Below are 27,349 nucleotides of genomic sequence, written 5' to 3' on the forward strand. Positions count from 1 at the left end.
TTTGGGATAGCATTACTTCTTTATATATATATATATAAATCCTGTTTTAAGTCCACCTCTAAAAAAATGAATTTGAAGTGAGATGCTTATCTGTTGAGGTATTCTTCTTGGTTTAAAAAGCTCTCTCTACCCGACTACGGGATAATATTTTTAATATACATGGACTATATTGAAGCTATTAAGGGTGTCACCATTTGAAAAAAATTGTGTAAATTTTTATCCTCTAATGTAAAATTTGGCATATTATATTTGGATTCTTTTTATTGAAAGAGATTGCTTCCTTTGGGATTCACGTTGTAAGAATTTTTTTAATTTTTATTAAATTATTAATTTTATATATTCATATCGTATTTATAGATAAAAATTATATTCGTGGTATGTTAAACGGTGTCTCTTATCTCTCTTTCCCTTTCCATCCTTATCTTTATAAGACTCTTTCCTATTTGTAACATTTCCCTTCTCAGTTTTGGTATTTTGGATTTCCTTTTTCTTGGTTGTAAAGGAAAATTTTGTTTTGTGGTGATTTTGATTAGGAAATTGAAAGACAAAGTCAGAAAATTATTATTGATTGATAGTAGTTTTTTTAGCTGGTATCGAGGATTTTGGTTCGATTTGCAAGGTTATAAGGGGCATGGAAGTTAACAGTCACTCCGATGCTTTTATTCAGTGAAATATTTATGGTTATAGAGAGAGTAAAAGGTATCTATTTAGTGAAAAAGATAAAATGAAAGTGGAATATGTGGGTTGTTAATGAATGAAATCTAAAAACTATGTGGGTGGTTGAAATAATTTTCATTAGAAGAATAATAAAGAAAAGATGAATTTAAATATTTAGCTGAATCGAATTAATTTCCATCAAATTGATGGGTTTTCAATTTAATTAAAATTTAAACTATTTCAACCTTCTTCTAATTTTGCACCGGATAATGACAATTGGAGCCATATGCTGGTGTTTGTGGAAAAAATTGCAATAATATCCTGTTCAACAATAATTATCAAAACGTTAATGCTATCCCTAGTCAAGCTCGTCGACTAGCTGGGAGATCACTAAAGACACCACACACATGAGAGAGATTGGGGACCGGAGTGTTCGAATTAGTAGAAATACTCCCTGGAAGAAACTAGAGATGGACTGGTACAAGGTTAATACAGATGAGCTGGATTATGCGGCATCTAGTGGTGTTGTAAGGGATTAGTTTCGCACGCAAGATTGGTGTATGTTTGGTCATGGAAATGGGGAGCTTATCACAGAATACAAGAAGCTTGGTGACTGGGAACAAGAAAGGTGATTTTTGAAATGGATAGTTTGAAGGCCATTCACTAATACATAAACCTATATATGATATCTCTTGGTTTGCAGTGGCCCGTGATGTGAAAATGCCAATTTATAAATAATGAAAAATTAAGGTTTAACACGTTAACAGAGAAGGTAATAGAGTTGTAGATGCATTGGTTAAGCAAGTTCTTGGTTGGAAGGTAAGATTTTATAGTTTCCTACATTCATATGATTATGTCTTGTTTCTTATTCATAATGACTTAGATAAATATGACGAGAACAACATAATTTTGATATAATAGATTAATTTGCTTTATTTACCAAAAACAAATATGATAAAAACCAATGTTACTTGAAATAACTAAAAACATAGAACAAATATTTTTAAAATACTACAAGAAATTAGTACGCTGTAAATTGAAGTTGAAGGGACGAAGGGACAACTTAGAGCTTGAGGGGATAATATTTTTGAGCTCATAGGACACCTTATTTTGCCATGTTCATAATTGATATAATGATGAGCATTTACCCATTTCTTTCAACTCCCAACCTCAACTTTCTCTTCCACTAAATCCAATTTCTTTGAAGTCTTAAATCAATGTTAATAGCTTGTTCAAATTCTTCAATAAAAAAAATAGATTTTTAAATATTACGAGTTAATTAAGAAAGGAGTGCATATATGATGGGAAAAGGAATAATTTAAATCCAAGTAGAAGGTTTTACAATTTCACTATTAGGTTTATGGTTTGAAATTACATATTGAGTTCTGGTGAATTTTTGAAATAATTTGTATTATACGAGAATTTTGTAGGATTTTTTTTTAATAATATGATGATTAGAAGTATAATCTAATAAATGAGTTATTACAAGAATCATGTAATAATGAAGGAAATTTAACAAATAAATTATTACAAACGAGTTATTGATCCATATAAAGGGAATGAATCCCACCCACTAAGAGGGGGTCGATAGAGATTGAAAAAATACAACTACTAACTTACACCAGCTTAATCGTATCAATTTATACTCCAAAAATATTAAAAACAAGCCTTGAAATACTTTAAAATAACCATACTAGAACGAATTAAAGATATTTGTAAGTTTTTGTCATCTGAATTCCAACAAAAATAATTCCAAATAATTGACAATGTTTTTATATTAAAAACTTAACGAATCAAAGCTAACAGCATAAAAGTCAAATTAAAAACATTTACCTCGCATATATTTCGAAAATCAAATTTTGAATAAACTTGAATTTGAGATAAAATCAAATGTAAATCATAACAAATATAGTTGGAGCTTAATTGAATCATACGAGGGGTGAATAAAAATCTAATTTGATTCGAAAAATTTAATAAAATATTTAAATTTTAAATTAAATAGTTCGAGTTAATTAAATTATCTGAATAAACTCAAATTAAAAAAAAATCAAAATTTTCAATTTAACTTAAACATGAATTACACAATTCGAGTTATTTAATAAGAAAAAGTAAAACTACGTTATTTTGATAGTTTACTTTTTCTAAAGGTAAAAGTTAAAATCATTAAATTAAAAGGTAAAACTAAATTGTTTTGATAAATATTATATTTCATCTACTAGTTTACAACATTTAAAATAGATAATAGAATTCGTTAACTCAACTTGACTTGACTAAAATTTTTTTGACTCAGATTTGAAAAAGTTTTAAATTAAGTTCAATTATTAAAATAAGATTCGTCAACTTGACTTATTCAAAATTTTTTTACTCCATTCAACTCAATCAAATGCTGACCCCAATCACAACAAAAATTCTAAATGAAATATTCGAGGATTGTAAAGGCTGAATTCGAAACCTTGATTTTCCCTCTTTTACTTACCAGGACATCATGGATACTCATCAATGGAAAGAATTTATTCCCAAAAGAAAATTGTTTTCTATAGTTAAAAAATATTCTTAAGAAATTTTGATGAGGATGTGGTATAGACATGATTTTTTTGGTAATCTGTCATACTCCGATTATTGCCACATCATTTAACACTTGCAGATTTTAGCGATAATACAATTATTCCAACCCCCAGCCAACTAACTCCTCAACACAGTAGACTTGTATAAAAAACAAATCAATTGCCTCTCATTTAGTCCAATTATATGGATATTTTATATGAAAATAAAATGTAAGTTCAAATATCAAAATCAATACAGAATTTTGTAATAACCACCTAATTGATGATTAGTTCTCAAAACCTAACAATCAGGAACTAAAAATTGCATTTCATTTAAATCACAGAAACTAGTACAGTAAAGGAAGATACAAGATGAGCTAAAACTATGCTTCATAAAAAAGTCAAATATAGCATTGAGTCATTACAATGTACAAAAGGTACTTACATTCCAATGGAACAGAACATCCTATTCCACCCAACATCGAACATAAGATCAATTGCAGAATTCACCCAAGGTAACTTGTCCCTGATTCAAGCTTGTCGGCACTGTAGAAATGCAGCAATTTTAGAGGCATTACTTTCTCCTGCAACCAAGAAATGCCAAAGTTTCATAAATATAAGGTCTCCAAGTTTAATTTTCCATAAAAAGCAAAAAAAAAAAAAAAGGAAATGGTGAGCCAGTGCCAGAAAACCTGAATCATCTCTGCAGACTGAGAAGGAAAATGAAAGCCTGTTGAACAGTTCTCCAAAATTTCAGGGTTTTTCATCCATGCTCTACGAGCATCACTTACTTTAATCTTATATCTAAACATCTGAGAGGGAAATAAAAACCATGTTAAATCAACTTAGGTTTATGCAACAAACATATGCATAACTCAGTTCTACTCATTTTAAAAGAATTGAACCGCAAAATGTTTCTTTGTACAACAGTGGTTCAATGTTTTACAATCACATAATGTGTACCTGAGAAAGAGAGACATCGGGCTTCTCCAGCTCATCTCCCTCAACCTCAATACCGGTACCTTGGCACTCTGGGCAGAGTACAGAATTAATCAGGGTCCCTGTAGGTTTAGTCTCTCCTTCCTTCCCCATCTTCTTGCATTTGGTTCGATTTTTCCTCCTAGATCTTCGTCTTGATTTAGGATTAACTGAATGGTTCTCAATCCTCTCAAGCTCACAAAGGAGAATCCAATGTATAAGGCATGAAGTATGAAATACGTGGAAAGCCTACATGTAAAAGAAAAAGATAAACCAAATAAGAGTTGAACTTGGAATATACACAAGTTAACAAGCTAATCAATGTTTCAAGCTGAGATAAAAGAAAAAGGTCATATTGAGTATTAACAAATATGATGCAACTTTAAGGTGCTCTGAATAACTAAGAATGAGATCCAGAGCCAGGTTGGGTACAGAATCATACCCCATTAACATTTCTACTACTGCAAACAAGTTTTCCGGTATTCAAGTTCATGAGGGTCGCTACATCTTTATCAGGAAGCATTTTTTGCCGACAGATATCACACATTCTTTCAGCAGCTATACGCTGTTGCCGCCTCAACTCTCTCCTTATAGTCCTACTTGAAATGAATCTTGTGAGCAGAAGCTGGTCATCATATCGATCTAATGCCAGTCTTGAAGAATCACCATTTGAAGCTGAAGAATCTTCCCCAGATGAATCATACTGATTACTTAAAGATCCACTTATATCCTCTGGGTCAGAAAATGACTTCTTCCTTTTCCTAATGGCAGCTTCACCATTACCCAATTCTGTTGTTGAACCAGATGTTAATAGTGATTTGACATCATCAAGCAATCCCTTTCTGCCTAGATCACAATTATAAGGAAAAGTAACAACAGCAAATTCATGCTTTGGAACCTTGAACCTATCATCATTTATAGGAGCTTCTTTCCCTAGCCATTCACTCCATATTCTGCTAATACCATTTGAGATTCCATCATTCTCACAGAATCTCGCTGCAATTCTCCCAAAACCAGTAAAACTCACTTTCAAATCAGAAATTTTATCCTTGATTAGCACACCTGGTATCACCAGATCAGATTCCCCTGCTCTACCATTCACTTCCTTGTTACAGGAACTAGCTTGACTACCAACATATTCAACTATAGCAAGATTGTTATCACTGTTTTGAAACTCCAACAACCTATTTGGGTTATCATTTACAACTTCCAACTGTTTCTCTTCTCCATTCGTGGTACCAAAGAACAGGACACCATCATTGAAAGGCCATGGATTAGATCCTAACAATGTAACCTTAGCAGCAGCTAACCTTTCAGTGTGAAGGCTCCCCTTCAAATGGTCAAGCAACACCGAATCACTATAACATGGTGCAAGACACAAAGTGCAGAAGAATATGAATCGCTTTCCATCCTCACGAAGCTCTACATAAGTATGCCCTTGTGATCTTACATTGTTAAGAGTGGTTTTTGCTAATTGTTCTTTTAAACTACAACCACCTGTCTTTTGAAATCCTAATTCCCTCCTTTCAGCCATTCAATTTTTTCTAACCCTAAACAATATGATTGAAACCCTAACCCAAGTAAACTCACAATTCCAGAGAAACTAAGTTCAAATTCAGTAATTTTCTTTTCTCCGTTTAAGTTTTTACAGACATGTAAAAATCCTAAGAGAATCAAATTTCATAACGACAAGTCCACCAACTACAAATCTCTAAGTTTCTTCAACTTCTTCCACACATGAAAGCTTAAACATATTCAGCAATTCCACATGAAACCCTAACCAAAGTATCGGTAATTCCAGAAATCTCTAGAAATTCAATTCACAGATCCTTTCAAAACTAAAATTCTAAATTCTCACAGAATTTACCAGCAAACAAGAGATTTCTACTTCAATTCTCCAAATTTCCAGGTTTCAAGCAAAGAAATATACCAAACAACAAATTTCTCACAAAGAACACGAAAAATTGAAAGACAAAAAAAAAAAACACTTCAACAAACTCCAACTAAAGATATTCGCGGAGAACTAGGTATAGGATTCTTAGCAAACCGTCGTGTTCTAACAGCGGAAGAGAAAGCCTCGAAAGCCATGGAGCAAATAGGATGCAAGGTGCTCGAACGCGAATCCTCCATAGCCATCTCCATTTCTCAGAGCGGCAAAGAGATGGAATAACAGTTAAATGAGACTGTTTGGATAACGAGAAAATTAAAAAAAAATTAAAAAAGAAAAGAAAAGAAAAGGAATGGAGATTACAAAAGAAAACAAGAGAAAAATGAGCGAAAACTGAAACTTGAAAAAAGATTTTTTGAATTTAGATTAGTTTATTGAGGGTTTCGACTTTCGAGCAGCCCAGATTCAGTTTCGTGTAATAAATGGATAAAATCAAAATTATAGTGTACGTAAAGGAAGATATGTGTAAAATGTTGCCAATACTTATTGACCGTTGGATGATTGCCGTACGAGTTGTTGATTGTGATAAACGGTCTACGGTTTAGGTTTTGAAATTATTGAAATTAAACGGATTAGTACTTAGATGCGAATTTTCGGATAATCGGATACCGCGAAAGGAGTAAAGATTAGGACAACATTATTATTATTATTATTATTATTTTAAAAATTGGTTATAATTTCATTTTGTTAATTTTAATTAGAAAAAGACAGTTGGAATGGGTGGTCAATATAAGTATCCTGGGAAATAAATAAAGGAAATTACGTGTCCTCACATTAGTTAGTATATAAACAATTCCTTAAATTATGCTATCAGTCCTTGTACTATGCATAAATTGTTAATTTAGTCTCTATACTTATTTGATCATTTTTAAGCTTTGTATTTTTTAATCTTGTTGAGTGTTTTTCTCTATCTCCCTCAAGTAGTGGTATCTATATATTTATATGATATGAGTACTATTTCTTGACATGACATGATACGTAAGTTTCATGCATATAGACATGTATCATTCTCTAAACTCAACGTGTGTTTATATGATCTTATGCATGTGTAACCTCGCAGGAGAGCGAGCTTAGCCTATGAGCTCATTAGGATCCGGCCCAGAACTCGAGATTCTGCCCAAACCCATTCAGGTTCTGGGTCAGTGATGGTAATTATCCTAACAAATACATTTGAAATTTTAATCGTGACAAATAGTAGTTGTTAAATTCATTAAGTTTAGCTATTTTGAAAATCTAATGCAGCTGATATATTTTCACATGTGTAATATCCTGTCGGCTTCCTATTCTACATATTATTAAAAAAATCAAACTAATGAATTTAACGACTATTGTTTGCGTCAAGCTTTAAATTTCGAATTTCAAAAAGTATGGAGACTAAAAACGATCCAATTAACCCTTAAAAAAAAGAATGGTCCAATTAAAAAAATAAACTAAATCTTCAACTTAATGCATAGTACATGACTAATAGCATAATTTGACTAAAATGATTTAATTGCTACTATTTAAGTTAATACTAAAATTTCAAAGTTTTAAAAAATACATGAACTAAATTTGATCAATTTAAAAAATATAAAGACTTAACCCATGACTTGTACATAATAAAGGGATTAATAACATAATTTAACCTAAATTACTCTTTATGATTATGTTATCTAAAGTATGAACACTATAGTTATTTGTTTGACACTATAGAATTGAGGTTAATTTATTAGGTTGATTGTTGAATTCAATACCGTTGGATTTGGATAAATATTTAATTTGAGTTAATTTAATTTCACTCGAATTAAAATTACATATTAAAATTATTATTTAAATTTAATAAAAATATAAAAAATTAATATTTTTGGATTCTTAAATAGTAAAATAAATAATTTAATTTTTGGAATAAAATTTAATCCCATTTAACAAATGAATAATTTAATTTTATAATTTTATAATTGCACATGGATTAGCTAGGGGGAATGGTATAATTATTTTATATTTTTAAAAAATATTAATATTTTAATTCAATACATTTTAGTCCATTAGTCAAATGATTTTTTTAAATTTATCAATTTATTCACCAAATTTTTTTTTCTTAATTTTTGCTTTTAAAAATGACTTTTTTTATGTCAACATTAGGTATACTTGAGGTACATATGGCATACTAAACATCACTATTCGATTATTTTATCAGCCACAAAAGTTTTTAATAGTTTAAAGGAATGGTTTTTAACAAAAAAGATTAATTTACTCTTTGATCTGACGTACAATGATTAATTTACTCATTTTTTGAATAAAGGAGAAAAAATACAATCTAACTATAATACAATGGCCTCAATGGTACTTTTATCGATTGCCTTTTACATGTGGTTTTTATGAAATGAGATAATTTCTTTCTAGTATTAAAGATGGGGTTTATTTATTGGTAGTATTTGTGATTTGCAATTTTAGTAAGTTGGAGATTTAAATTTGTCACACCCATTTCATAATTGATCCTCAAGCCTCATCTTGCAAATAGATTCTTTTTTATTTGATAGAGCTCACTTAATCCATTTTTTTTTTATCTTTCTTCTCTTATTCTCAAATGGTTGCATTACATTATAACTTTTAGATCAATTCATTAAGAGAAATTCGTTACTTTTGGTCACTTCTTAATAGGGACAAAGTCAGGGGGTTAAATTGTGCATGTATGCTCTTTTTTTGTTAATTGGCTAAATAGGCTCCTTTTTTTTCAAGATTTAGGGAATAGGTCGATTTTGGACAGAGTGTGTAAAAATACGTCTAGCTGGACAAGCTTTTGCTGACATGTCAAGAAACCGCTCTTCTAAAGAAAATGCGTTTAACTGGGCGCACTTTCCCTAACATGTCAACAAAAGCTCGTCCAATTGGACGTGCTTTCTTGCCAATTGTGCAGAAAGCTCACCTAGCTGGATGAGCTTTCTTGACATCTGTGTGGAAAGCTCGCCTAGCTAGACGAGCTTTTGCCAACTTTGCAGAAAACACACCCAGCTGGATGCGCTTTTCATACCCTTTCTCCAAAATCAGTCTATTTCTCTAAATCTTCAAAAAAAAAAAGACCTATTTGACCAATTAAAAAAATAACGGCATATATGACTAATTTAGCCAAGTTAGAGGCTAGTATGGGTCCAACCCCTTTAAAATAGAAAAGTTCTTTTTAATCTTTTTATAATTTATAAAATCTTAAATTAGTAATGAAAATTTTACACTTTAACTATCCAAAAATAATAAAAATTTAATTTATTATTCTAAAAATTATAAAAATATAAAATTTTAGAATAATAAAATTACACTTTTATTATAATAAAAATATACAACTTAATTTCACTCCATAAAACAAATTCTACAGAGTATAATGCAAGGAGGATGTTGTGCATTATATATAAATATTTTCAAATAACACACATTAGTTAAGCAAATCATCGTGTTCCATGCATCATGCATTACATAGATAAGCATATAATTACTTCCACTTACTTTATAAAAGGAAGAAACATTAAAACAATTAAATGGACATAGTGCATGCATATTATATTGAACAGTGTCCATTGGTGACTATGTTAAACATTAAAATATGAGGAGACATAATCTTTTATTAAAGAGTGACATTTGAATCTCATATGATGGTTTTGATAATTAAGGGTGTTCATCATTTCAAGTACGTGATTTAGATTCGAGTTGCGTTAATTGTGGTAGTTATTTGAGCTTTGTCTTATTGGGTTGGAGTTGTAATTCACTAAAAATAAAAATAAAAGGGTGACATTTTGGATAGAATTGTTGGATTTAATGGGTAATTATTCAAATAAGTTCAAAAGTTTAACGTACTTATGTTGATCACACGCCTAGCCCTAGATTTGGAAATCTAGGGTTCTATCCAGATTTTCTCCTTACATATTGATTAAATAGAACGAAATTGGGTAAAATCTTTATTCTACTGATCATCAAAAAAATGACGAGATTGCTACGGAACTCCACACAATCACTATTGAAATTATTGAATTCATTTATTGGAATGGTTGATATCGCAATGATTCTCAATTCAATTTAGGGTTTGTCAAATAGAGAATATGGATTTTCGTTCTCATGATACAGTTTCATGTAGAGGTGTTCAAGTTGGGCTTAGACACAGTATTAATATATTTTATACTTATTTAAAATTGGTTCAGCTCGAAATATGAGCATAAAATTTTATCTAAGCCTGTTTTTATTTTTAAATAGCTAATTAGTTTATTCATATTATTTTTTAAAAATTTTAAAATATATATTTTTTATTATTTTAATTTAATATTTAATGATTTTATATATTTTTTGTTTATTAAAATTTTATATTATCTTAACATTTCTTAATATTTACATTATGGTAGTATTATATATCACTGTCTCGGTTACTAATGATTTTATGACAATTGTTAAGGTAACTGTTACATGTAGGTTATGGTGAGTGTATTACATTTCCTCTTTTAATGCATATTGGTTTTGCTTCAAAAAAAATTTGTGCTATAAATTACATAGTATAAAACATTATAAACTTAAATCAGATCGGGTCCGACCGAGTTCGGGTCTTAAATGTTCAAGCTTGAATTCAACCCATATTTTAAATGGGTGTAATTTTTTTGTGAAACCCATTTTTCCGGGCGTAATCTTTTTATCTAAACCCATTCAAATTCAAATCTTTAGGCTTAGATGGATAGCTCAACTCAGGAACAAGTCTAATTTCATATAATGTTTATCTTTTTTTGGAGTTAGTGGCAAAGCTTTGATCTAAAGGTTAAAAAGGTAAATTTGTTATCATAATTTTCCCTTTGAAATGTATGATTATATTTTATTGTGATTGAATCACAAGTAAATTTGTCACTTAATTTATTTAATTAATTTTGGTATTTGAATTTGTTTTTTAATTAAATTTTATAGGAGGGTACGATTGCTGGTGCAACTCGAATTTTTGTGCTTACTAGAGTACTAGTGAGTACTCAAACCAACTCTAAGCTTTTATTGGAAACAAAAATTACTTGATTAATCAAAATGAAGTATATCCAGCTATAATATATTGATAAATTTGCCCTTTTATCCTATTAATGATTTAATGAATGTTTCAGTGTTTCCTCTGTTTTTGGATTATTATTTGTTTACCAATTTCTGTTGGTTTATGGGAAAATGAGGAAAAGAAGGGAAAAAAAATCTTAATTCGATCCGGAATCTGAAAAACCTCCACTTCTAAAAGCTCTTAAAGGGGGTTGTTTGAAGAATCCATTTTTTCCCATCTCTTTCTTCCCAAGAAAACCACTTTTTTCTCCGTACTCTAACCATGAAGAAAATGAACTGACCAACTCAGTTACCATCTAAATCAAGCACTAACATAAACATAAACTTGTAGAAATTCAGGTAGTTTTTCTTTGATTTTCTCTTTGTTTTGGAGAGACCATAATGGGATTTCACTGCTAAAAGCAACCACATTTCTATGGATGAATTGCAGGTTTATCTACACTCTCCTTGGCCTTGGTGTTACCCTGTGTTTGATCACATATTCGGGGCACGTTGCTGGCTGTTGCCTATATCTTGTATCCTTTTATCCAATCTTACTGAAATTTTGTTCTAAAAATGACAGTATTACTTTGTGGATTATTATATCTATATATCACTAACTAGCCCTTTGCTAATATGATTTTATTCTTCACTACTATGATAGTGAATACGTTTGCAGCTTCATGAACTCAAATCACAAGTTAATGGAGATGGTAAATTTGTTGTTGACCTTCATTGCATTTTAGTACATTACATTATTGTTTTTCCTTCTTATGCTGGAGGCTGGAGTGACCACTGATGTATTTTTCAATCATGACTGGGAGGAGGTCTATCACATTCAAGAGCTTATAATTTTATAACTTTTGCATGTCTTATGAATATACATGTATAGCATGCTTACAAAAACACTACCAGGACTTTCCAGTGGAACCAACTGAAAGTTTTAACAAGTTCGAAGATTTTGTCCGTTGTGTTCATACGGGTATATATCTCGTCTTGGAATAAGAGTTATAGTGCATTTTGCATTTTATTTCACTTCAAGTGTTCACATATCTAGATGTGGGTATGGTAATAGGACCCTCTTTGAAATACATGAAAAACTTCAAAAAGAATTTGAACACTCTCGTGTTGCTCGTGTCAGATGCTTGTATGTAACACTCACTGTTGCGCAGAAGCGTGTGAAAGAGTAAAATTATTGTACTAAAAAATCACACTAAGTTCAATTCCCAAGAAAGAGAGGTGGATCACGAGGATCACTTAAGTACCAAGTCTTTCCTAGCCAGAATATCCCTCTATCATAATTTAATAGCACAATAAATCACTACAATCACATTCACAAAATATGAACAATAAATAGTAAAGAACACCAGAATTTTAACGAGGTTTGGAAAATCTTGCCTACGTCCTCGGGCACTACCAAATATATTTCACTCCAAAATACAAGTAAAACTTTACAAATAGGGAGAGAGAACAATGCCTTAAGTAGAGAATGGAAAATGTGGGATGATTAGAATGAGCAATGGTTAGGCCTATTTATAGTTGAGGTTCAAGGGCCACCTTGCAAAATCCTTATACAATTAGGGACCAAAAATTGCTATTATTCCATGCCCAACACTAAATAAATATTTGGTGCCCATAACTTTGACCTTTCCAAGGTATGGGTAGGTATGGGAAAGGTATGGGCAAGGAATGGGTATATTCTAATAATCTCCACCTTGAAGATTTGATTAGGATAATCTTATCTTCACACAATTCTTTCTACCTTTGACAACAATACTTGATAGTGCCTTTTTCAACTGTTAAACTTGCAGGATATTGATCAAGTTCAAACAATGTTCGAACTTGGTTGCTGTTACCACCTTGGTCATCATATCTGCGGGATTATCTGCAGTCTTGATCTTCTGAAGAAAAATTTTCCCTCTTCAATAATTTCCCGTACAAAATGAAATCGTACGTCGATATGCTTTATACGTGCATGATAGACTTGATTCTTTGCTAAATGAATAGCACTTTGACTATCACAATACAAATTAATATGCTCCTGAACCAACCCCAAGGTTTTTGCCATACCTTGTAACCAAATAGCCTCATTTACAGCCTCTGTTACAGCCATGTACTCGGCTTCTGTGGTTGACAACGCAACTGTAGACTATAATGTAGACTTCCAACTTATTGGTCCTTCAGCAAGTGTAAACACATAACCGGTGGTTGATCTTCGCTTGTCCAAATCACCGGCATAGTCAGAATCAACGTACCCAATAACACCTTTACCAAGTGTATTATCCTGCTTAAACAGTAATCCAACATCTACGGTCTTCTGAATATACCGTAGAATCCATTTCACAGCTTGTCAATGTCCTTTTCTAAGATTATGCATATACCTGCTCACTATACTAACTGCCTGTGAAATGTCGGGTCTTGTACACACCATTGCATACATCAAGCTACCCACTGCATTAGAATACGAAACTTGCAACATGTATTCTCGTTCCGTATTCGTCGAAGGAGATAGTTGTGCAGAAAGCTTGAAATGAGAAGCCAACGGGGTACTTACAGGTTTTGTATGCTCGTTCATGCCAAACTGTTGTAGTACCTTTTTCAAATACTGCTTCTGAGTCAAGCTAACTCTATCATGAGCTCTATCTCTCCATATTTCCATGCCGAGAATCCTTTTAGCTTCTCCTAGATCTTTCATCTCAAACTCGATATTGAGTTGAGTCTTCAATCTTTCAATCTCAACTTTGCTCTTAGATGCTATTAGCATATCATCAACATATAAGAGCAAGTATATGAAAGTTCCTTCTTGTAGCTTCTGAAAATACAGGCAATGATCAAATTTACTTCTTGTGTACCTTTGCCCTTTCATGAACTGATCAAATCGCTTGTACCACTGCCTCGGAGATTGCTTCAATCTATAAAGCGACTTTGTCAGTTTGCAAACCCAATTTTCTTTTCCAGCAACCTTGAATCCATCTGGCTGAGTCATATAGATTTCCTCTTCCAAATCACCGTGTAAAAACGTGATCTTCACATCAAGCTGAACTAGTTCAAGATCATATTGCGCAACCAAGGCTAACAAAATCCGAATAGACGAATGCTTCACAACTGGAGAAAACACTTCATTGTAGTCTATTCCTTCTTTCTGAGCGTAACCCTTTGCTACCAATCTAGCCTTGTATCGAATTTTATTTTTACCAGGAAATCCTTCCTTCTTTGCATATACACATTTGCATCCAATTGCCTTCTTTCCCTTGGGCAGTGTCACCAACTCCCAGGTTCTATTTTTATGAAGAGACTGTATTTCTTCATTCATTGCTTGCTTCCACTTTACACCATCAGGGTTACTTATTGCTTCTGTGTAAGTAGAAGGAACATCATCATCTGCAATTGGAAGTACATAGGCCATTATATCATCAAAGCGAGCAGGCTTACGAATCTCTCTTCTTGGCCTCCTATATGCAATTGAATCTTGTTGCTGTAGAGATTCTTGGGTAGGAACCTCTTCATCATTTGTCCTTTCAATATTAGCTAGATCATCGTTAACCTTTTCAAGCTCCACCTACTGCAAAGTACTACTGGTTTTGTCATCCTTTTGTGAATCCTTGTACTTTAACATAGTTGATTCATCAAAAGTCACATCTCTACTGAACACAATCTTCCTTGTATCAGGACACCAGAGACGGTATCCTTTTACTCCATCAGTTATACCCAAGAATAATGCTTTCTTTGCTCTTGGGTCTAACTTAGATTCTTTTACATGATAATATGCAGTGGAACCACATACATGTAAAGAATCATAATCAGTAGCAGATTTACCAGTCCACGTCTCCATAGGAGTTTTTCCATTTATTGCAGCTGATGGCAAACGGTTAATTAGATGGCACGCATATGTAACTGCCTCAGCCCAAAATTCCTTGCCCAATCTAGCATTGGACAACATACATCGAACTTTCTCCAGTATAGTTCGATTCATGCGTTCTGCCACCCCATCTGCTGTGGTGTATCCCGAACAGTGAAGTGTCGCACAATGCCCTCATCTTGACATACTTGTAGAAATGGATCATTTTTGTACTCAGTACCATTATCTGATCGAAGTCGTTTGACCTTTCGACCAATCTGAGTCTCCACCATCTTTTTCCATTTTAGAAATGCATCCAAAACTTCACTTTTTCTTTTCATTAGATACACCCATACTTTTCTTGAATAATCATCAATAAAAGTAACAAAATAGTGCATACCTCCCAAAGAAGCCACTTTGGTAGGTCCCCACACATCACTGTGAATGTAGTCTAGAATTCCTTTCATATTGTGAATTGCTGGACCAAATTTTACCCTCTTCTGCTTGCCCAGAACACAATGTTCATAGAATTCCATTTTGCAAGAATTTGCACCTTTCAACAAGCCTTGCTTCGCCAATGTCTGCAAAGCTTTTTCACCAACATGTCCCAATCGCATATGCCATAATCTGGTAGCCTTTGAATCTACATCTTTTGTAGAAATTGTTGATGTTGATCCAATAACTGTACTTCCATTTAAAAAGTACAAGTTATTTCTTCTTGCGCCTTTCATCACCGTTAATTGCCCAGCTACTACTTTTAGTAATCCATCTCTCAAAGTGATTGTGAGCCCTTTAGATTTTAGGGCCCCTAATGAGATGAGATTTTTCTTCAGGCTAGGTACGTAGCGAACATCTGTCAAGACTTGGATTGAGCTGTCGTGATTCTTCAATTGGACTGTACCCACTCCCATTGTCTTACAAGCACTATCATTGCCCATAAGAACAATTCCACCTTCTAGCTCTTTAAGACTAAAAAACTAGTCCTTATTAGGACACATATGGTAAGTACATCCTGAATCTAAAATCCACTCATCCGTTTGACATGCCATTACCATGCCAACCAAGCTAAAGTCTGACTCCTCATCATGCTCTGCTACACATGCATTAGAAATAGTCTTGCCCTTTTGTAACTTAGGACAATTCTTTTTCCAATGGCCTTTTTCATGGAAAAAAACACATTCATCTTTGGTGGGTCTCCCTTTGGACTTTCCTCTTCTACCAGATTTGTTGTTGTGTGAACGACCTCTTACTGTTAAGATTTCTGTAGTTGTATCTCTGTGATCTCTTTTATCTTTCTTTCGAGTCTCAGATCTATACAACGCACTACAGACTGCATCAAATGTGATCGTGTCCTTCCCATGAAGCAATGTGGTGGTAAGATGATCATATTCATCAGAAAGGGAATTCAACAACAATAATGCCTTGTCTTCATCTTCAAATTTCTCATCTAAATTTAACAAGTCTGCTAAAATTTTATTGAATGAGTTCACATGGTCATTCATCGACATACCGGGTGCATACGTGAATCGATAAAGTTTCTTTTTCATATAAAGCCTATTTTCAAGACTTTTCGTTAGAAACTTTTCTTCCAGTGTATCCCATAACTTCTTCGCTGATGTCTCCCTCATGACAGAGTACTTCTGCTCTTTGGCCAAACATAGGCGGATTGTACCACACGCATATCTATTGATCTTGGCCCACTCCTTGTCATCCACATTGTCAAGTTTTTCTTCAAGGGCTATATCTAGCTCTTGCTGACATAAGACATCCAGGATCTCACATTGCCATATACCAAAATTATTGGTACCGTCAAATTTCCCTACTTCAAATTTTGCATTTGTCACAGTAGTCTTTGCTGATGACGATGCTGCTGCCATTTTTCTCCTCAATCTCAACTACTGTATACGTGAACAGTACCGTATACGTGAATAGTGTCATATACGTAAATAGTACCGTATACGTGAATACTGTCGTAAATGGTCGTATTCCCCAAGTACGAATCTGGCTCTAATACCAATTGTTGCCCGGAAGCGTGTGAAAGAGTAAAATTATTGTACTAAAAAATCACACTAAGTTCAATTCCCAGGAAAGAGAGGTGGATCACGAGAATCACTTAAGTACCAAGTCTTTCCTAGCCAGAATATCCCTCTATCGTAATTTAATAGCAGAATAAATCACTACAATCACATTCACAAAATATGAACAATAAATAGTAAATAACACCAGAATTTTAACGAGGTTCGGCAAATCTTGCCTACGTCCTCGGGCACTACCAAATATATTTCACTCCAAAATACAAGTGAAACTTTACAAATAGGGAGAGAGAACAATGCCTTAAGTAGAGAATGGCAAATGTGGGATGATTAGAATGAGCAATGGTTAGGCCTATTTATAGTTGAGGTTCAAGGGCCGCCTTGCAAAGTCCCTATACAATTAGGGACCAAAAATTGCTATTATTCCATGCCCAACACTAAATAAATATTTGGTGCCCATAACTTTGACCTTTCCAAGGTATGGGTAGGTATGAGAAATGTATGGGCAAGGTATGGGCAAGGAATGGGTATATTCTAATACTCACACTCAAGTTCGTATCACTTACAGAAGCAATTTCTTAAGTGCTTCTTGATGAGTTGTATGCTTCTTGTAGGTTTGGTTATCATATGCTTGAAAACACCACTTTCCATTTACAGGGGGGATTATGTGTGGTATTGGCAGTGCTACTTAAAGCTGTTGGACCATATCAAAATTATGAAAGTGACGATGATATTGATGCTGAGAGCAGGCCATTACTAAAAAATGATGTTCATCCAACTTATGTTGTTGGCAGGTCTGTTTCTGGATCCAAAAGTATTGCCTGAAACATCTTTAGGTGATTGCTTCTTAGAGGTTTGGTAATGCAATTGGCAAGCCCTTTTTTCTTCTTTATTTTTTTTATTTCCTTAAAAATTATTTATATATTCATTTCATATGCATATTTTGGTGATATTTGTAAGCAAAACATTTTTGAGATTAATACATTTTATTTATAAAAACTCTAGATTGAGTTTTCTCTTGACTTGATATATGTCGACTTAAGATCAGATGGTACTAAAACAAGTTGCCTTAGCATGCGCCTTTAAGGCTCATATCAGGTACTGCTATTTTTGTTGAGGAAAGTGAGGATGAGCTCATTCACCTGCTCTGGAAGTTGTTCTTGAACAAAGTGATTCCCTTCTGGCATGAAAATGATGTCTAGATTAGGCATAAACTGCTTCACTGTCCCTTTCCTCATGTAATCTTCCATTCCTGGGAATTTCATAACATAATCCTTCTCCCCCATTATCAGCAGTGATGGAGCAATCACTTTTGGGTTGGTTATACCACAATCTAATAGCATGCACCTGAAAAGACCATAAGTCCCAGATTAAGGGTTAGAGATGAAGAATCGTCTACCAAGTTGAAAGTTAAGGGTTCAAAAGGGTCATAACTAGCCATTTTACCTGTAGGGAACTTGCAGTGCAGTTCAGAAACCAGAATTTTGATATAAAGTTGCATAGACATCAAGATCTTCCTCTGTGAACCATGGAGGAAATGGAGTTGATGGATCAACCAAGTCCATTATCTCCTCATTGTCGCCGGCTACTTGTAACTCACTTCTGCAGAAGAGAATATAAATGTTTCTAACCACCGTCTTAACATCAAATCGGCCAAAATCAGCTTCTGCTCTTCCTGGTTCTGCCCATCTTATAACGTAGAAGCCTTTAGGGAGGAGATCAAGTTGGATACCAAGAGGACCAGGTATGAGGAAAGGAATGCCTAGTGTTATGACACCTAACACCCTTTCGGGATGGGTAACAGCTTCCATGAATGCAGGCATTGCTCCAAAGTCCTTCCCAACAAGAAAAGCCTACATGTTTTCCCATTGGTTAATGTTAATTTGCACAATTAATGTATGGCTTAACTCAAAAAAGTTTATATTTTTTTCATCTTGATATCTAAATAATTTTTTTTTTAAATTAGTAATTTCTTGCTAACTCTAATTTTCTAAAAAGGTTTAACTTATAAATTAGTACCTAAGTTATGCCATATTCTTTTTTTGATATCTAAACATCTTTTGTTTTTATTACGAGTGATACTTAAATTATTTTTTTCTAAATTAGTATTTTTATTTGTTTAAGACGTCTATTTTAAAAAGACTCAATTAAAAAGTGTCATGTGACAAAAAAAATGACAAAAAAATTTTCTTCTTATTTTTTCTCTTCTTATACGAGTGTGAACATTTTAAGTTTTATGATTTTAAAAGGTTTTTAGAATCAGGATTAATGATTGAACCAATCATGTCACCAGTTATTAATTTGATCGATTTGTCTGGTTTGATCAAATGAATTATTAAAAATTAATAATTTTTTAAAAAAAATAAAACTAATTGATTAAACCAATTTGTACCGGTTAACAGACCAATCAGTTCCCTCCCTATCTCTAGAGCGGTACTCCTATAAGTTCTTAGTCTAATTGGTTTGATTGGATTTGATTTAATCAATGAAAGAACTTTTTCTTATCCATTAAATTGAACAAACAAATAATAAAATTTAATTACTAATTTATAGGATAAATTTTTTTAAACAAACTTAACGATTTGACTAATGGTTGACCTAACCAAAGTACCAAATTGAAAATAGAGAAAAAACAAAAGTAGTTTAGCTACTACTTCTAACCATAACAAAGTTAATATTAGGGAAAATGTATAATTTAATTAATAATTTAATATCAACATGGGAAAAAATATATAATTTAATTAACAATTTGTGGGTTAAGATAAATACAACATGGTTTTGAGACTACAGCTTTATATGGAAAAAACAAATGAGCCAAATATCTTGAATTTGGTATCAAGAATGGGTATGAAAAGGCATATTCTGCAAGGTATGAAGAAGAATAGAAGAAGACGAACTTGATGATGGCCAAATGAAATTATCATTGAAGAACAGACATAAGAATTGCAATTCGAACTGAAGCATTTTCAGCAACTTAACCAATTCACATTTGTAAGCAATTAATTTGTGGTTAATGAAGTAATGGTTACCTTATCAATGGCCAAGCAGTCGAGAAGCTGCAACAACTTCATCGGCAAGGTAATTGAAGTTAGCTTTTTCGGGCTCCGGTGGGTGGTCGGAAAGTCCATAGCCCCTGCAATCAAAAGCAACTGCTCGGAAGCCAGCAGTAGTTACGGCAATCATCTGGTGCCTCCATGAATACCAAATTTCCGGGAAGCCATGTAGGAAAAGCACCACCTTAGGACCTGTACAACACCATTAATTATCCCATTATTTCCTATCAACCTTTTATATATATGTAAATAATATAGTTGACTTCAAACCTGTTCCAATCTGAGCCACATGAAGCTTTAATCCTTGCACTTGTGTCACGGGCCAGAGTTCAAAGCCCGTGACCATCGAACCAAATGCATCCGATGGAGGTCTATTACTTAGATGGGGATCATTTGGCCCACGTGAGCTGGCCCGATTCAAGGAACTGTTGGAGAAGCTTGTCAGATTAAAGTCTGGTTGGCCCAATCGGACTGGCCCGTTGCTTGAAGAGATTGAAGGTCCATCTACAAATATGGAAACATGATCATAAAAGATATGATATTATAATCTTAGATATCTTAGATATGATATTGAATCTTATAAGATATTATTTTATAAGATTACATATCTTAGATAAGATATGTAATCTTAGAAGATATGATATTATATTCTTAGAGATTTGATGGTAGGTACCCTTTAATCTTGTCCGTCGATATAATTGTATCTTGACCGTCAGTTTTGGGGGAGCTCAAGTATAAATAGAGAGCCTCCCCCTCATTTGTACTCACTCCATTCATTGTTTCATTATTCTTTGTGAATAAGAGAATAGGGAGCATTTACTCAAACACTTTGTGTGCGTCCCTTTCTTTTGTTCTTTATAAGCTTCTTTTGGCATAAGTTTGCTTCCGCTGTACGAGTTGGTGCCTTGGAGGAGTTCTTAAGGAATCCTCATTCGAGTAAAGGCTGACTTGGGTGAGTTTGGACGAGCGAATCGCCTAAGGCCGCACGGATCGCGAGACGAAAGGTCTAGCCCCGTGACAAGTGGTATCAGAGCTAGAGTTCGAACCAAGAAGTATCCGAGCTGTTGGTTCAAAGGCACCGTTGGGATGTCGAAAGAAGAGTTCGAACAAATATGGGCGAGAAAGTCTTTGAGGGAGATGCTGTCGGCAATAGAGGTACGCGTGGGTAAACTTGAGGAGTCCATGGAAGACGTTAAAGAGTCTGACAATGCTCGTGGGGAAAGCATTAAAGACATGAAGGAGCAGTTCAGAGACTTTGTGACCACGTGTCTAACTTCCCAAAGGGATAACGTGCAAGAGTTGCTAAATTCCCAAAGGAAGAAGCTGACAGAGAGGAACAATGCTCTCGAAGCCATGGTGAAGGCTTTGAAGGAGGAAACAATGGCCACGACGCTGACTTTAAGCACAAGAATAGAGGAGCTCGAGGGAGAGCTGGCCTTGTGTCGAGCAGCGGTGGAAGAAGGAGTGTCGAGTGCAGCACTCAATAGCGAGTGTGTCCCGGAACCGAAAGAGTTTGTGGGGACAAGGTCTGCATGTGAGGTGGACAATTTCTTGTGGAGGATGGAAAACTACTTCCGTGCCAAAGGCATCGTGGATGATGCGGATAAGGTACAAACTGCTTCATTTTTTCTTATTGATATTGCGCTTTTATGGTGGCGAGGTAGGACCACAGATAAGAGGCAATGTGAGATTGGAACATGGGAGAAGTTTCAATGCGAGTTGAAGGGACAGTTTTACCCAGAGTTTGCCGAGGAAGAAGCTCGGGCAAAGTTACAAGGAATAACGCAACGGGGCACAGTGGGGGAGTATGTTCGTGAGTTCAAGGAACTCATGCTCCAAGTTTCGAATGTGACCGAGAGAGAAGCAATGCTTGCTTTTCAAGAGGGATTGAAGTCGTGGGTCAGACAAGAGGTGGAACAAAGAGGTGTCCAAAAGCTGTCGGAAGCTATGAAGGTAGCGGTATCCGTGGTTAAGCTTTGTCTAGGGAAAGACAAGCTTGGATCTTCCAAGTCCGAGGAAAGAGGCGTATGTGAAGGGAATCGTGAGGAAGATACGGATGAGTATGTCAATGACAACGGCGACAATTGTGGTAATGGGAAACCACGAGTTGGGAGGAAGAAACCCAAGAAGAGAAGGGACAAGTTGAAATGCTTTCTCTGCGACGGTCCACACATGCTAAAGAAATGTCCGATGAAATCCGCGCTTAGGAAGAAGCCGGTGGGTAAGGCCTTGGGACTTGGTTCGAGCGCAAGGGGTGTTGAACCTAAGGAGCCCAAAAGCGAGAAGAAGCCAGTCGAGTGCTTCTTATGTCATGGTCTACATCGGTTGCGAAAGTGTCCGAGGAAGTCTGTTATCGATGGGAATGATCGAGCAGATACGGAGCCCAAGAAGCTTGGTTCGAGCAAGGGAAAAACCGAAGCCAAGAGGGCAAAGAGGAGCAAGTCTGTCATCGAAGGGAACGATGGAGCAGACAAGGAGCCCAAGAAGCTTGGTTCGAGCAAGGGTAAAGCCGAAGCCAAGAGGGCAAAGAGGAGCAAGTCTGTCATCAAAGGAAATGATGGAGCAGACAATGAGCCCAAGAAGCTTGGTTCGAGCAAGGGTAAAGCCGAAGCCAAGAGGGCTAAGAGGAGCAAAAAGAAGCGAGTAAAGTGCTTCTTGTGCCGTGGTCCGCATGAGTTGCGGAACTGTCCAAAGCAAGCCGTAGTCAAAGGAAAGGCAACATCCGAGCATAGAGAGTCGTCGGAGGGGCTTCCACCCAAGGGAGAGGTGAGTTTGTCATCGGACTTAGAGGAAGAAGTTGCGATGAAAACAGTGAAGCTAGAAACAATGAGGCTCGAATCGAGTGAAGCGTCGGAGTTGGCCGAGTCATCGATAAGGCTTCCACCTATGGGAGAGTGGGTGGTGCATCGGACTTCAAGGAAAAAGAAGTGATGCATGTGGGACAGTTGACCCGAGTAAATGCAAAGGTACATTCGAAACACTCTGATAGTGTTTTGCATTCTAACTTGTGTAGTTGGCGAGAACGTAGGGGCCCTTTCGAAGTTCTTGAGCAAGGAGGCCGAGAGACTGTGGGCAAAGCGAAGCCAAGTGTCGTGAATCATGAGGATTCTGTTCGAGGGAAGTTAGAATGTGGGCAAGGGAGTGACATAACTCCTTGTCGTCGAGATGTACAAACGAGTAGGACGGCTCGAGTTAAGAAGCGACGGAAGCCGAGGCAAAAGTCCCAAAGAAAGGAAAGAGCTAAGACAACGAGTGGGATTCAAGGCAAATCAAGTCAGTGCCATTCAAGAGTCACAACGAGGACGTTGCGAGAATGGGTGGGGGAGAATGTCACGGGCCAGAGTTCAAAGCCCGTGACCATCGAACCAAATGCATCCGATAGAGGTCTATTACTTAGATGGGGATCATTTGGCCCACGTGAGCTGGCCCGATTCAAGGAACTGTGGAGAAGCTTGTCAGATTAAAGTCTGGTTGGCCCAATCGGACTGGCCCGTTGCTTGAAGAGATTGAAGGTCCATCTACAAATATGGAAACATGATCATAAAAGATATGATATTATAATCTTAGATATCTTAGATATGATATGGAATCTTATAAGATATTATTTTATAAGATTACATATCTTCGATAAGATATGTAATCTTAGAAGATATGATATTATCTTCTTAGAGATTTGATGGTAGGTACCCTTTAATCTTGTCCGTCGATATAATTGTATCTTGACCGTCGGTTTTGGGAGAGCTCAAGTATAAATAGAGAGCCTCTCCCTCATTTGTACTCACTCCATTCATTGTTTCATTATTCTTTGTGAATAAGAGAATAGAGGGCATTTACTCAAACACTTTGTGTGCGTCCCTTTCTTTTGTTCTTTATAAGCTTCTTTTGGCATAAGTTTGCTTCCGCTGTACGAGTTGGTGCCTTGGAGGAGTTCTTAAGGAATCCTCATTCGAGTAAAGGCTGACTTGGGCGAGTTTGGACGAGCGAATCGCCTAAGGCCGCACGGATCGCGAGACGAAAGGTCTAGCCCCGTGACACTTGTACATGGCTGTGCTGAATCTTTTCCATTGTTTAATCAGAGGAAACTAACCGAGAAAGGGAACAAAGAGATAATGGGATGGGAATTGGGATGAGATTATTGGACTTCACAAAGAGTGGTGGGGGTGTCCTTTTAACAGCTCACTTCAAAGAGTGATGATGGTGTCCTTTTAACAACTCACTACAAGGTATAACTAATACAAGGACCTATCTTGACTATTTTACTAAACTAAATTCAAAAATTTTGATATATATAAAAATGAACTAAGTTCAAAAATAATTATTAAAATGAACTAAAATAAACAGTAAAATGAAGTTTTGAGACATCATTGGCCGGCACCACCTTGTATTTTGCCCCCCATGATTGTCTGATTATTGTGTCAGGCTTTAAAAAATTATTTTTTTTTATTTTGGGAACCCAATGGTCGGCACTAGAATATTTTTTTTAAAATCGTATCATACTGGTATATAAAAATACGAGTATTTAAAAAAAAATTGGTTCTAGCCTTTGAATAGCCGGCACCACACTGTAAAAAAAAATTGGTGCTGGCCTGTAGATGGCCGACACTATTACAATTTTCGTGTCCCTATGCAAAATTTTTTAATTTTGCCTTCTAATGGCCGACACCAGACTTAAAAAAAAAATTGGGTGCTGTCTGTAAATGGCCAACACCAGTACTTTTTTCGTGTCCCGATGCAAATTTTTTTACTTTTGGCCTTCTAATGGCCGGCACCATACTTCAAAAAAAAAAATTTGGTTCTGGCCTTTGAATGACTAGCACTACACTATGAAAAAAATAAAAAATAAAAAATTTGGGTGCTGGCCTGTAGATGGTCGGCACTAGTACTTTTTTTGTGTCCCCATGCAAATTTTTTTACTTTTGACCTTCTAATGGCCAGCACCAAACTTTAAAAAAAAAATTGGTACTGACCTGTACATGGCCGATACCAGAGTGAAAAAAAAAATTAGGGCTGGCAAGTAGATGGCACCATACTGTAAAAAATAATTTTTTTTTGTTCTGGCCTTATAATTGCCAGCACCACACTATAAAAAAATTTTTTTTGGGTGTTGGCCTGTAGATGGTCGGCACTAGTACTTTTTTCATGTCCCAACACAAATTTTTTTTTTTACTTTTGGCCTTTTAATTGCCGACACCAGACTGTAAAAAAAATTTTAAAAAAATATATTTATTTGCGTGTTAGGATATAAATGGCCGGCACTAGAGTGAAAAAAAAATTTGGTGCTAGCAAGTAAATGGCCAGCTCCAAATTTATGAGATATATATAGGTATTTTATTCTCCAACTGAGTTTTTCTTTGCTTTTTGTTTGCTTTATTAGTTGATCTGTTAGTTTTTCCTTTGTTGAAAAAGAGGCAAAAATTTTTGAAGATGAATTCCCAAATTCTGTTTGTTTACGTTCATTTCGATGGAGAAATGATAAACACAACTAAAAAAGGCTGTGTATTTCAAAGTCGGCAAAAAATAGGGATGAGATTCAACAAACGGGTTGCACTTGCAGATTTAAAGCAAAAAATCAATACAAAGATAGCAACCCATTACGGAAAGGAAATGCTAAGATTGTTTTGCAAATTTTCGGTTTCAACTGATCTGCTCAAATTCTTAGAAATGGAGCTTGAAGATGATGATGATCTAGGGACAATTATAGCAATTTATTGCCCCCCTAAAATCCGGTTGAGTTATTTGTGGAGATAAGTGAACCGGATCCCATTCAAGTTGTAAATCCAGCAAGCCAGCGCTCTGGAATTGATTTTGATCTTAACATCTCCTAGGAAGATCAGTCGGGTTTTGGACAGTCAATGCGAACTACCGAAAATCTAAACATCGGTAGATGTTCGTATAACATCTCAAACTCGTGTCCTCGTCTAGAGATCCATCTGGAGGTGCTGGCCACTATAGAAAATGGTGATGAAGGGTCCAATAATGATGATCAGTCCCACCATGATCCCAACGACGATTACAGAGACCCCGATTCGGATGACATCCCTAAAGACATAGACGAGAGAGGGCCGATAAAGGGTGAAAATGTAAAACCCCATTCCGCCGGGAACACTGGCCCTTGTATAATTTTAAGAAATAATCCAAGATTCTTCATGACTGATGTGGATCCTGATGCGGCTTTTGCACGCGAGTTCTCGGAATATACAAATATTGTGTCAGCTCACCTACTTGATGATGAATTAGGCGATGAAGAGTTGTTTGTAGGACAACAATTCGATAACAAAAAAGATTGTTTACATGCTATAAAACAACTTAGCTTAAAGTTAGGTGTGGATTATAAAGTAACGAAGTCGACGCAGTCTTTGTACGTAGGAGAATATTAGAAAGCATCAAGTGGTTGTAAATGGCGTGTTCGAGCCGCATTAATGTAGCTGACACAGATGTGGATTATAAGAAAACTAGAAAGTCTACACACATGCACGTCCGCTCGTATGTCGCAAGACCATGAAAAGTTAGATGCAAAAACTATATGCAACTGCATCATCCATTTGGTGAAAGAGTCGCCCACCATTTAGGTGTCGGTCCTTATTGTATACATGCAAGCTCGATTTAAGTATAAAGTGTCGTACTGAAAGGCATGGTGGGCAAAGCAAATGGCGATGCTAGAGTTGTATGGTGACTGGGATGCGTCACGCAATGAGCTTCAAGAGTGGATAGTCGGGATGCAGAAGTATGTGCTCGGGACAGTGACTGATTTGTAAACACTACCGTATAAAGGCTCGGATAGGGAGATACAATCAGGGAATTGAGTTTTTCATCGATTATTTTGGATGTTCGAGTCGTGTGTTAGGGCCTTCCCTCACTGTAAGCCAATGGTGCAGGTGGACAGGACATGGTTGTACAGTAAATACAAGCAAATACTCCGATTGCTTTCGCAATCATGGAGCGTGAGTGCTTCGAGTCTTGGGAATTTTTCCTCATAAATCTACGGAGTCACGTTGTCAAAGAAGTCAACATTTGCCTTATATCAGATAGATCGAAAGGATTATTTCCTGGGATAAGGCGATCGGGGGTTCCGTGAAGGTCTGTTTATTGCATCCGGTACATCGCGGTAAACTTCCACAGAGATTATAAGAATAAAAATTACAAAAAAGAACTCGTAAACATAGGTAAAAAAACTTTGTTTTTATTTATTAAAAAAATTAATTATGAAATTTTTTGTTGTTTTTAAAATGATGATTTCGAATTAAATATACAGCTCATGAGTTAGAACCCCGAAGATT

The 27,349-nt window shown here is 35.3% G+C and overlaps 2 protein-coding genes and 1 pseudogene across 2 annotated transcripts; 1 reads left to right on the forward strand and 2 right to left on the reverse strand.

Annotated features, from left to right (window-relative positions):
- Positions 1 to 3,511: 3,511 nt before the first annotated feature.
- On the reverse strand, positions 3,512 to 6,555 carry LOC121228214 (uncharacterized). The gene is made up of 4 exons (XM_041111521.1): positions 4,621 to 6,555; positions 4,164 to 4,427; positions 3,893 to 4,012; positions 3,512 to 3,784 (listed from the first exon to the last, which is right to left on the reverse strand). The coding sequence occupies exons 1-4, from the start codon at positions 5,710 to 5,712 to the stop codon at positions 3,707 to 3,709; spliced, it is 1,554 nt and encodes a 517-aa protein (XP_040967455.1). The 5' UTR covers positions 5,713 to 6,555; the 3' UTR covers positions 3,512 to 3,706.
- Positions 6,556 to 10,075: 3,520 nt separating this feature from the next.
- Positions 10,076 to 17,844, forward strand: LOC121228105 (tetraspanin-19). The gene is made up of 6 exons (XM_041111246.1): positions 10,076 to 10,167; positions 11,600 to 11,684; positions 11,895 to 11,975; positions 12,064 to 12,130; positions 12,259 to 12,334; positions 17,634 to 17,844. The coding sequence occupies exons 1-6, from the start codon at positions 10,076 to 10,078 to the stop codon at positions 17,842 to 17,844; spliced, it is 612 nt and encodes a 203-aa protein (XP_040967180.1).
- Positions 17,845 to 18,061: 217 nt separating this feature from the next.
- LOC121228215 (bifunctional epoxide hydrolase 2-like) lies at positions 18,062 to 24,221 on the reverse strand (annotated as a pseudogene).
- Positions 24,222 to 27,349: the final 3,128 nt, after the last annotated feature.

Source organism: Gossypium hirsutum, chromosome A04 (genome assembly GCF_007990345.1).
Source record: "Gossypium hirsutum isolate 1008001.06 chromosome A04, Gossypium_hirsutum_v2.1, whole genome shotgun sequence".
Classification (NCBI taxonomy): Eukaryota; Viridiplantae; Streptophyta; class Magnoliopsida; order Malvales; family Malvaceae; genus Gossypium; species Gossypium hirsutum.